General features: G+C 47.9%; 1 protein-coding gene across 1 annotated transcript in view; it reads left to right on the forward strand.

Annotated features, from left to right (window-relative positions):
- LOC135532355 (carboxypeptidase Z-like) overlaps window positions 1-12,118 on the forward strand; it is a 64,442-nt gene that overhangs the window by 44,697 nt on the left and 7,627 nt on the right. Inside the window, exons 8-15 of the mRNA XM_064959916.1 lie at window positions 213-286; window positions 2,929-3,170; window positions 4,286-4,447; window positions 6,475-6,633; window positions 7,900-7,967; window positions 8,044-8,111; window positions 9,018-9,157; window positions 11,758-11,857. Coding sequence (XP_064815988.1) covers window positions 213-286; window positions 2,929-3,170; window positions 4,286-4,447; window positions 6,475-6,633; window positions 7,900-7,967; window positions 8,044-8,111; window positions 9,018-9,157; window positions 11,758-11,857 — 1,013 coding nt within the window. The remainder of the gene's footprint in view (window positions 1-212; window positions 287-2,928; window positions 3,171-4,285; window positions 4,448-6,474; window positions 6,634-7,899; window positions 7,968-8,043; window positions 8,112-9,017; window positions 9,158-11,757; window positions 11,858-12,118) is intronic.

The raw sequence follows: 12,118 nt of genomic DNA on the forward strand, positions 1-12,118 counted from the left end.
TATCTACAGTACTGATCTGTGTATCTATATATCTACAGTACGGATCTGTGTATCTATATATCTACAGTACGGATCTGTGTATCTATATATCTACAGTACTGATCTGTGTATCTATATATCTACAGTACGGATCTGTGTATCTATATATCTACAGTACGGATCTGTGTATCTATATATCTACAGTACGGATCTGTGTATCTATATATCTACAGTATCGGACGCAGCACAGAGGGGAAAGACCTTCTGGCCATAGAGTTCACAGACAACCCCGGAGGCCATGAACTGTGTGAGTGTCTAACCATTTAAGGTGGAGTGATTTCTGGGGTTTGAACTGCAACAGCAATGGGGCTAGTGAGCTAGGGAGCCCATTGGTACAGGGATAGTTGAGGACCTCCAGTGTCTTAAAGCCTATTGGTACATGGCTAGTTGAGGACCTCCTGTGTGTTAAAGCCTATTGGTACAGGGCTAGTTGAGGACCTCCTGTGTATTAAAGCCTATTGGTACAGGGCTAGTTGAGGACCTCCTGTGTATTAAAGCCTATTGGTACAGGGCTAGTTGAGGACCTCCTGTGTATTAAAGCCCATTGGTACAGGGCTAGTTGAGGACCTCCTGTGTCTTAAAGCCTATTGGTACAGGGCTAGTTGAGGACCTCCTGTGTATTAAAGCCTATTGGTACAGGGCTAGTTGAGGACCTCCTGTGTATTAAAGCCTATTGGTACAGGGCTAGTTGAGGACCTCCTGTGTATTAAAGCCTATTGGTACAGGGCTAGTTGAGGACCTCCTGTGTATTAAAGCCTATTGGTACAGGGCTAGTTGAGGACCTCCTGTGTATTAATGCCCATTGGTACAGGGCTAGTTGAGGACCTCCTGTGTCTTAAAGCCTATTGGTACAGGGCTAGTTGAGGACCTCCTGTGTCTTAAAGCCTATTGGTACAGGGCTAGTTGAGGACCTCCTGTGTATTAAAGCCTAGTGGTACAGGGCTAGTTGAGGACCTCCTGTGTATTAAAGCCTATTGGTACAGGGCCTTTTGAGGACTTCCTGTGTCTTAAAGCCTAGTGGTACAGGACTAGTTGGGGACCACCTGTTTATTAAAGCCTATTGGTACAGGGCTAGTTGAGGACATCCTGTGTATTAAAGCCTAGTGGTACAGGGCTAGTTGAGGACCTCCTGTGTCTTAAAGCCTATTGGTACAGGGCTAGTTGAGGACCTCCCATGTCTTAAAGCCTATTGGTACAGGGCTAGTTGAGGGCCTCCTGTGTATTAAAGCCTATTGGTACAGGGCTAGTTGAGGACCTCCTGTGTCTTAAAGCCTATTGGTACAGGGCTAGTTGAGGACCTCCTGTTTATTAAAGCCTATTGGTAGAGGGCTAGTTGAGGACCTCCTGTGTCTTAAAGCCTATTGGTACAGGACTAGTTGAGGACCTCCTGTGTATTAAAGCCTATTGGTACAGGGCTAGTTGGGGACCTCCTGTGTATTAAAGCCTATTGGTACAGGGCTAGTTGAGGACCTCCTGTGTATTAAAGCCTATTTGTACAGGGCTAGTTGAGGACCTCCTGTGTATTAAAGCCTATTGGTACAGGACTAGTTGAGGACCTCCTGTGTATTAAAGCCTAGTGGTACAGGGCTAGTTGAGGACCTCCTGTGTATTAAAGCCTATTGGTACAGGGCCTTTTGAGGACCTCCTGTGTCTTAAAGCCTATTGGTACAGGACTAGTTGAGGACCTCCTGTGTATTAAAGCCTAGTGGTACAGGGCTAGTTGAGGACCTCCTGTGTATTAACGCCTATTGGTACAGGGCCTTTTGAGGACATCCTGTGTCTTAAAGCCTATTGGTACAGGACTAGTTGAGGACCTCCTGTGTCTTAAAGCCTATTGGTACAGGGCTAGTTGAGGACCTCCTGTTTATTAAAGCCTATTGGTAGAGGGCTAGTTGAGGACCTCCTGTGTATTAAAGCCTATTGGTACAGGGCTAGTTGAGGACCTCCTGTGTCTTAAAGCCTATTGGTACAGGGCTAGTTGAGGACCTCCTGTGTCTTAAAGCCTAGTGGTACAGGGCTAGTTGAGGACCTCCTGTGTCTTAAAGCCTATTGGTACAGGACTAGTTGAGGACCTCCTGTGTATTAAAGCCTATTGGTACAGGGCTAGTTGAGGACCTCCTGTGTATTAAAGCCTATTGGTACAGGGCTAGTTGAGGACCTCCTGTGTATTAAAGCCTATTGGTACAGGGCTAGTTGAGGACCTCCTGTGTCTTAAAGCCTATTGGTAGAGGGCTAGTTGAGGACCTCCCGTGTATTAAAGCCCATTGGTACAGGGCTAGTTGGGGACCTCCTGTTTATTAAAGCCTATTGGTACAGGGCTAGTTGAGGACCTCCCGTGTCTTAAAGCCTATTGGTAAAGGGCTAGTTGAGGACCTCCTGTTTATTAAAGCCTATTGGTAGAGGGCTAGTTGAGGACCTCCAGTGTCTTAAAGCCTATTGGTAGAGGGCTAGTTGGGGACCTCCTGTTTATTAAAGCCTATTGGTACAGGGCTAGTTGAGGACCTCCTGTGTATTAAAGCCTATTGGTACAGGACTAGTTGAGGACCTCCTGTGTCTTAAAGCCTAATGGTACAGGACTAGTTGAGGACCTCCTGTGTCTTAAAGCCTATTGGTACAGGGCTAGTTGAGGACCTCCTGTGTATTAAAGCCTATTGGTACAGGACTAGTTGAGGACCTCCTGTGTCTTAAAGCCTATTGGTATAGGGCTAGTTGAGGACCTCCCGTGTCTTAAAGCCTATTGGTACAGGGCTAGTTGACATCTTCTAAAATGAACTTTGACACAGGTTTTGTCTTGAGCAATTCCTTTCCTGTCTCTCTCCCTTCCTCCCCCGTCTCTCCCTCTCCCTCCCCCGTCTCTCCCTCTCCCTCCCCCCATCTCCCCCTCCTCAGTGGAACCGGAGATCAAGCTGGTTGGCAACATGCATGGCAACGAGGTCCTGGGTCGTCAGTTGCTGCTCTACCTGGCCCAGTACCTGTGTTCAGTATCTCCTTGGCAACCAGCGTATCAGACGCTCGTGAACACCACGCGCATCCACATCCTGGCATCCATGAACCCCGACGGTTATGAGCTGGCGGCCGCCGAGGTAGAGGATAGCAACGACCCGGAACAACAACCACACCACAACCAGGAAGTAAATCATGAATAAAAAAACATGGAAGCCGGGACCAACCAATCAGCCGCGTAGAGATAGAAAGAAGCCACGCCTCCTATCTTCTCCATTATATAGAAATTCTGTGAGAGCATGTGTTGGGCCACTCTCTTTCTAAGCCTTGCCCCTTTTCCAACTGCCTATCATCTACCTGAGCTCTCCTATTGGTTCAGCCCCTCCCACTACCAGAGACAGAGTGAAAGTGTCCTTAACCAATCAGCAAGAGCAGTCGATTAGACTGTTGTCATGGAAACGCGGTGCCATTTTATTTTTTAGTAACTGTGTTTAAGGTCGAAGAAGTAACACTGCTCGGAATCTCAAAACGTTTTTCTTAAAATAACAAATAATATATATATATATTTTTTAAAGATAGAACGTCTAGTTATTGTTTTCCCCAACAGCTGGCAGTGGGAAGCTCTATTGTCTTTATCATCATGTTTTCAAACTACCGAGGGATTTCTTCTTCACACAAACAGCATGTCCTGTCACTACAGACACCCTGGTTCGATATCCAGGCTGTATCACAACCGGCCGGCTGTGATGAGGAATCCCATAGGGCGGCGCACAATTGGCCCAGCGTCGTCCGGGTTCGGACGGTGTAGGCCGTCGTTTTAAATAAGAATTTGTTCGTCACTGACTTGCCTAGTAAAATAAAGGTTTTAATAAAAAAAATGTATGTTTAATGGACAGCTTGTTCTCTCCAGACGGATTACATAGTCTGTCCCTAAACTACTCCCTGTATAGGGAACGATCATGTGACGTGACTGGGAAAACCTCTGGGCCCTCTTCTGGGTCACATGGTCAACAAAACACTCCTGACCTCTGATAGTCATCCTATCCAATCACATTCTTCTAACCGACATGACTTCCCATGTCTTCCCATTACCCACGATGCTTCACTCTTCACTCCTCCCCGTCATGCTCCTGCAGGGTCGTGGGGTGTTGAACCATGTCTAGGGTCATGACCTTTATCCTATGTGTGTGTTTCTACATCTGTGTGTTTGTGTAGGGTCACGACCTTTACCCTCTGTGTGTGTTTCTACATCTGTGTGTTTGTGTAGGGTCACGACCTTTACCCTCTGTGTGTGTTGGTGTAGGGTCACGAGCTCAACGGTTGGACGGTGGGTCGCACCAACGCTCAGAACCTAGACTTGAACCGGAACTTTCCTGACCTTACGTCTATCCTCTACCGGAATCGCAGGATCAAACGCTTCCGCACAGACCACATCCCCATCCCAGACTCTTACTGGTTTGGTAAGGTATGTAAATATCAACATCTCGCTACACTGGTGTCGGTAGCGGGATGGCGCCAGTGAGGACATCGGAGAGGTGTGTACACATGAGTGATGTCACTAGCGTCTCGATAGCAAGTCCCTCAGGTGGAGGTACCTCTCCGATGGTATGGGAACTTAGCCTTCTGTTGATGTGGGAAAGTACAGGACATTCCTACTGTTTTGGTGAGGTACAGGACATTCCTACTGTTTTGGTGAGGTACAGGACATTCCTACTGTTTTGGTGAGGTACAGGACATTCCTACTGTTTTGGTGAGGTAGAGGGCATTCCTACTGTTTTGGTGAGGTACAGGACATCCCTACTGTTTTGGTGAGGTACAGGACATTCCTACTGTTTTGGTAAGGTACAGGGCATTCCTACTGTTTTGGTGAGGTAGAGGGCATTCCTACTGTTTTGGTGAGGTACAGGACATTCCTACTGTTTTGGTGAGGTACAGGACATTCCTACTGTTTTGGTAAGGTACAGGGCATTCCTACTGTTTTGGTGAGGTAGAGGGCATTCCTACTGTTTTGGTGAGGTACAGGACATTCCTACTGTTTTGGTAAGGTACAGGGCATTCCTACTGTTTTGGTGAGGTAGAGGACATTCCTACTGTTTTGGTGAGGTACAGGGCATTCCTACTGTTTTGGTGAGGTATAGGACATTCCTACTGTTTTGGTGAGGTAGAGGACATTCCTACTGTTTTGGTAAGGTACAGGGCATTCCTACTGTTTTGGTGAGGTAGAGGACATTCCTACTGTTTTGGTGAGGTACAGGACATTCCTACTGTTTTGGTGAGGTACAGGGCATTCCTACTGTTTTGGTGAGGTACAGGGCATTCCTACTGTTTTGGTGAGGTATAGGACATTCCTACTGTTTTGGTGAGGTACAGGGCATTCCTACTGTTTTGGTGAGGTAGAGGACATTCCTACTGTTTTGGTGAGGTACAGGACATTCCTACTGTTTTGGTGAGGTACAGGACATTCCTACTGTTTTGGTGAGGTACAGGGCATTCCTACTGTTTTGGTGAGGTATAGGACATTCCTACTGTTTTGGTGAGGTAGAGGACATTCCTACTGTTTTGGTAAGGTACAGGACATTCCTACTGTTTTGGTGAGGTAGAGGACATTCCTACTGTTTTGTTGAGGTAGAGGACATTCCTACTGTTTTGGTGAGGTAGAGGACATTCCTACTGTTTTGGTGAGGTAGAGGACATTCCTACTGTTTTGGTGAGGTACAGGACATTCCTACTGTTTTGGTGAGGTACAGGACATTCCTACTGTTTTGTTGAGGTAGAGGACATTCCTACTGTTTTGGTGAGGTAGAGGGCATTCCCACTGTTTTGGTGAGGTACAGGACATTCCTACTGTTTTGGTGAGGTACAGGACTTTCCTACTGTTTTGGTAAGGTACAGGGCATTCCTACTGTTTTGGTGAGGTACAGCACATTCCTACTGTTTTGGTAAGGTACAGGACATTCCTACTGTTTTGGTGAGGTAGAGGACATTCCTACTGTTTTGGTGAGGTACAGGACATTCCTACTGTTTTGGTGAGGTACAGGGCATTCCTACTGTTTTGGTGAGGTAGAGGACATTCCTACTGTTTTGGTGAGGTAGAGGACATTCCTACTGTTTTGGTGAGGTAGAGGACATTCCTACTGTTTTGGTGAGGTACAGGGCATTCCTACTGTTTTGGTGAGGTACAGGGCATTCCTACTGTTTTGGTGAGGTACAGGACATTCCTACTGTTTTGGTGAGGTATAGGACATTCCTACTGTTTTGGTGAGATATGTTCTAGGGGTGTCCAGAGTTTTAGACAAAACCAGTTTTGTAAGGGATTTGTGTAATTATCCTCCTCTCCTCTCCTCTCCTCTCCTCTCCTCTCCTCTCCTCTCCTCTCCTCTCCTCTCCCTCCTCTCCCTCTCCTCTCCTCTCCTCTCCTCTCCTCTCCTCCTCCCTCTCCTCTTCTCTCCTCTCCTCTCCTCTTCTCTCCTCCTCCCCCCTCTCCTCTCTCAGATAGCTTCAGAGACCTATGCAGTGATGAAGTGGATCAGGTCTGTGCCGTTTGTCCAGTCTGCGAGCCTCCATGGCGGAGAGCTGGTGATCTCTTATCCCTTTGACTTCTCTAGACACCTCCATGAAGAGAGGATGTTCTCCCCTACACCTGATGAACAGGTACCCTGTCCTGTAATACACCTGATGAACAGGTACCCTGTCCTGTCCTACACCTGATGAACAGGTACCCTGTCCTGTCCTACACCTGATGAACAGGTACCCTGTCCTGTCCTACACCTGTTGAACAGGTACCCTGTTCTGTAATACACCTGATGAACAGGTACCCTGTCCTTTAATACACCTGATGAACAGGTACCCTGTCCTGTAATACACCTGATGAACAGGTACCCTGTCCTGTCCTACACCTGATGAACAGGTAACCTGTCCTGTCCTACACCTGATGAACAGGTACCCTGTCCTGTCCTACACCTGACGAACAGGTAACCTGTCCTGTCCTACACCTGATGAATAGGTACCCTGTCCTACACCTGACCAACAGGTACCCTGTCCTGTAATACACCTGATGAACAGGTACCCTGTCCTGTCCTACACCTGATGAACAGGTACCCTGTCCTGTCCTACACCTGATGAACAGGTACCCTGTCCTGTAATACACCTGATGAACAGGTACCCTGTCCTGTAATACACCTGTTGAACAGGTACCCTGTCCTGTAATACACCTGACGAACAGGTACCCTGTCCTGTCCTACACCTGACCAACAGGTACCCTGTCCTGTAATACACCTGATGAACAGGTGCCCTGTCCTGTCCTACACCTGACCAACAGGTACCCTGTCCTGTCCTACACCTGATGAACAGGTACCCTGTCCTGTAATACACCTGATGAACAGGTACCCTGTCCTGTAATACACCTGTTGAACAGGTACCCTGTCCTGTAATACACCTGATGAACAGGTACCCTGTCCTGTCCTACACCTGACCAACAGGTACCCTGTCCTGTAATACACCTGATGAACAGGTGCCCTGTCCTGTCCTACACCTGACCAACAGGTGCCCTGTCCTGTTCTACACCTGACCAACAGGTACCCTGTCCTGTCCTACACCTGACCAACAGGTACCCTGTCCTGTCCTCCGCCTGATGAACAGGTACCCTGTCCTACACCTGACCAACAGGTACCCTGTCCTGTAATACACCTGACCAACAGGTGCCCTGTCCTGTCCTACACCTGACCAACAGGTACCCTGCTCTGTCCTACACCTGACCAACAGGTACCCTGTCCTACACCTGACCAACAGGTACCCTGTCCTACACCTGACCAACAGGTACCCTGTTCTACACCTAGTTTATGTCAGTGGTGAAAACCTCTTCTGTTCCCAGGCCAGAAAATGCCATGTTGAAGAGTGTGACTGTGTTCCTCTCTGCAGGCATTTAAGCAGCTGGCACGGACATACGCAGACTCTCACGCCAGCATGGCCGACAACAACACAGAGAGGTGATTATATTCCTGGCTATAATTATGAACGATTATATTACCCCCTGTTACATGGCCTATATATTGTACATTCTAGGTGTGGAGCGTCCTTCATCCGGAGTGGAGGCATCATCAACGGAGCTCTGTGGTACAGCTTCCCAGGGGGTACGGAACCTTCTATATCTTCTCCTCTCCTCCTCGTGTCATTCTGTCTCTCTCTTCCTCTCTTCCTCTCTTCCTGTCCTCCTCTCTTCCTCCTCTCCTCCTCTCTTCCTCTCTTCCTCTCTTCCTCCTCTCCTATCTCCTCCTCTCTTCCTCTTCTATCTCTCCTCCTCTCTTCCTCTTTTCCTCTACTCCTCTCCTCCTCTCCTCCTCCTCTTCTCTCTCCTCCTCCTCTTTTCCTCTACTCCTCTACTCCTCTCCTCTCTCCTCTTCTCTCTCCTCCTCCTCTCTTCCTCTTTTCCTCTACTCCTCTCCTACTCTCCTCCTCTCCTCCTCCTCCTCTTCTCTCTCCTCCTCCTCTCTTCCTCTTCTCTCTCCTCCTCTACTCCTCTCCTCCTCTCCTCCTCTCTTCCTTTCCTCCTCTCCTCCTCCTCTTTTCCTCTCCTCCTCTCCTCCTCTCCTCCTCCTCCTCTTCTCTCTCCTCCTCCTCTCTTCCTCTTCTCTCTCCTCCTCTACTCCTCTCCTCCTCTCTTCCTTTCCTCCTCTCCTCCTCCTCTTTTCCTCTCCTCCTCTCTTCCTTTCCTCCTCTCTTCCTCCTCTTTTCCTCTCCTCCTCTCCTTAACCTCCGCCTCTTATTCCCGTCTCTGTCTGTTAATTCTCAGTACTTGTGTGTCTTAGTGTATATATCTACGGTGTGTCCTAACTCTCTCCTCCTCCTCTCTTCCTCTCCTCCTCTCCTCCTCCTCTCTTCCTCCTCTTTTCCTCTCCTCCTCTCCTCCTCTTTTCCTCTCCTCCTCTCCTTAACCTCCCCCTCTTATTCCCGTCTCTGTCTGTTAATTCTCAGTACTTGTGTGTCTTAGTGTATATATCTACGGTGTGTCCTAACTCTCTATTTCTCCGGTGCCGTAGGCATGTCAGACTTTAACTACCTCCACACGAACTGTCTGGAGATTACGGTGGAGCTGGGCTGTGACAAGTTCCCTTCTGAAGAGGAGCTCTACCCAGAGTGGCTCAGGAACAAGGAGGCCCTGCTCAGTTTCATGGAGTCGGTGGGTCTGTCTCTCTATAGCACAGCGACCAGGCAGCCATTTTGTGCCGTAGTTACACCGTAGAAGGCCTATGTGCTGTCTCGTCATTTTCTGACCATCTTTAATGTCCTTATCAGTGGTGGCTGGTGGGCAGAGATATAGGAGGACAGCTGGCTCTTTGTAATGGTTGGAATGGAATACATGGAGCTGTATATTGAACACATGGAAAACATGTGTTTGATGTGTCTGATACCGTTCCATTCATTCCAATACAGCCATGTTAAAACCTCTTAAGGCTCCACCCCCTTTTTTTCCAAATGTTCGCCTAAAATGACATACCCAAATCTAACTGCCTGTAGCTCAGGCCGTGAACCAAGGATATTCATATTCTTGACACCATTTGAAAGGAAACACTTTGAAGTTTGTGGAAATGTGAAAGGAATGTAGGAGAATATAACACAGTAGATCTGGTAAAAGATAATGCAAAGAAAAAACCTGTTCTTTTGTATTTTTTTTGTACCATCATCTTTGAAACGCAAGAGAAAGGTCATAATGTATTATTCCAGCCCAGGAGCAATTCAGATTTTGGCCACTAGAGTGCAGCAGTGCATGTGCAAAGTTTTAGACTGATCCAATGAACCATTGCATTTCTGTTTTGCAATTGCAACCTCATGTTAATCGCATTAGCCTACATTAGCTCAACCTCATGCTAATCGCATTAGCTCAACCGTCCCGTGGACGGGACACCGATCACGAAGAAGTTTTAAGCTGCCGTCCTACTATATATTTCTCCCGCCCACCAGCCCCCACTGACCTTAGCATTCCCTGCCATTCACTGATAGGTTTGCAAATTCCGTAAACTTCCCCCCCCCCCCAAATTTACTGGGTTTCCAGGAATCCTGGTTGGGAGAATCCTGGAATGAGGGGGAATAAACAGTATATCCAGGAATCCGACAACTGAGATTCCTGGAAAACCAGGGAATTTTGTTAAAATAACCCTATGTCATTCCCTAAGCCTGATATTCCCTGTTGTTAGTCCCTGTTCCTTCTCTTCTCCAGGTCCACAGAGGTATTAAGGGAGATGACTTGATGTTAGTCCCTGTTCCTTCTCTTCTCCAGGTCCACAGAGGTATTAAGGGAGGTGACTTGATGTTAGTCCCTGTTCCTTCTCTTCTCCAGGTCCACAGAGGTATTAAGGAGGTGACTTGATGTTAGTCCCTGTTCCTTCTCTTCTCCAGGTCCACAGAGGTATTAAGGGAGGTGACTTGATGTTAGTCCCTGTTCCTTCTCTTCTCCAGGTCCACAGAGGTATTAAGGGAGGTGACTTGATGTTAGTCCCTGTTCCTTCTCTTCTCCAGGTCCACAGAGGTATTAAGGGAGGTGACTTGATGTTCGTCCCTGTTCCTTCTCTTCTCCAGGTCCACAGAGGTATTAAGGGAGGTGACTTGATGTTAGTCCCTGTTCCTTCTCTTCTCCAGGTCCACAGAGGTATTAAGGGAGGTGACTTGATGTTAGTCCCTGTTCCTTCTCTTCTCCAGGTCCACAGAGGTATTAAGGGAGGTGACTTGATGTTAGTCCCTGTTCCTTCTCTTCTCCAGGTCCACAGAGGTATTAAGGGAGGTGACTTGATGTTAGTCCCTGTTCCTTCTCTTCTCCAGGTCCACAGAGGTATTAAGGGAGGTGACTTGATGTTCGTCCCTGTTCCTTCTCTTCTCCAGGTCCACAGAGGTATTAAGGGAGGTGACTTGATGTTAGTCCCTGTTCCTTCTCTTCTCCAGGTCCACAGAGGTATTAAGGGAGGTGACTTGATGTTAGTCCCTATTGTTCCTTCTCTTCTCCAGGTCCACAGAGGTATTAAGGAGGTGACTTGATGTTAGTCCCTGTTCCTTCTCTTCTCCAGGTCCACAGAGGTATTAAGGAGGTGACTTGATGTTAGTCCCTGTTCCTTCTCTTCTCCAGGTCCACAGAGGTATTAAGGGAGGTGACTTGATGTTAGTCCCTGTTCCTTCTCTTCTCCAGGTCCACAGAGGTATTAAGGGAGGTGACTTGATGTTAGTCCCTGTTCCTTCTCTTCTCCAGGTCCACAGAGGTATTAAGGGAGGTGACTTGATGTTCGTCCCTGTTCCTTCTCTTCTCCAGGTCCACAGAGGTATTAAGGGAGGTGACTTGATGTTAGTCCCTGTTCCTTCTCTTCTCCAGGTCCACAGAGGTATTAAGGGAGGTGACTTGATGTTCGTCCCTGTTCCTTCTCTTCTCCAGGTCCACAGAGGTATTAAGGGAGGTGACTTGATGTTAGTCCCTGTTCCTTCTCTTCTCCAGGTCCACAGAGGTATTAAGGAGGTGACTTGATGTTCGTCCCTGTTCCTTCTCTTCTCCAGGTCCACAGAGGTATTAAGGGAGGTGACTTGATGTTAGTCCCTGTTCCTTCTCTTCTCCAGGTCCACAGAGGTATTAAGGGAGGTGACTTGATGTTAGTCCCTGTTCCTTCTCTTCTCCAGGTCCACAGAGGTATTAAGGGAGGTGACTTGATGTTCGTCCCTGTTCCTTCTCTTCTCCAGGTCCACAGAGGTATTAAGGGAGGTGACTTGATGTTCGTCCCTGTCGTTCCTTCTCTTCTCCAGGTCCACAGAGGTATTAAGGGAGTGGTGAAGGATGAAGAGGGCTATGGAATAAAGGGAGCGTCCGTATCTGTCAGGGGAATAAGGAAAGATGTCACCACAGGTAACCACCGTCATAACTGATAGCCATAGTTCCGGATAATGTCTGCAGCCCAGATGGCTGCTTCTGAGCATGGTCCTCTATTAGAGCTCTATGGGGGGAGAAAGGAGCCCCAATGGCTACTTCTGAGAAGGGTCCTCTGTTAGAGCTCTATGGGGGGAGAAAGGAGCCCAAATGGCTAATTCTGAGCATGGTCCTCTATTAGAGCTCTATGGGGGGAGAAAGGAGCCCAAATGGCTAATTCTGAGCATGGTCCTCTATTAG

This window comes from Oncorhynchus masou, unplaced genomic scaffold (assembly GCF_036934945.1).
Source record: "Oncorhynchus masou masou isolate Uvic2021 unplaced genomic scaffold, UVic_Omas_1.1 unplaced_scaffold_1833, whole genome shotgun sequence".
Taxonomy (NCBI): domain Eukaryota; kingdom Metazoa; phylum Chordata; class Actinopteri; order Salmoniformes; family Salmonidae; genus Oncorhynchus; species Oncorhynchus masou.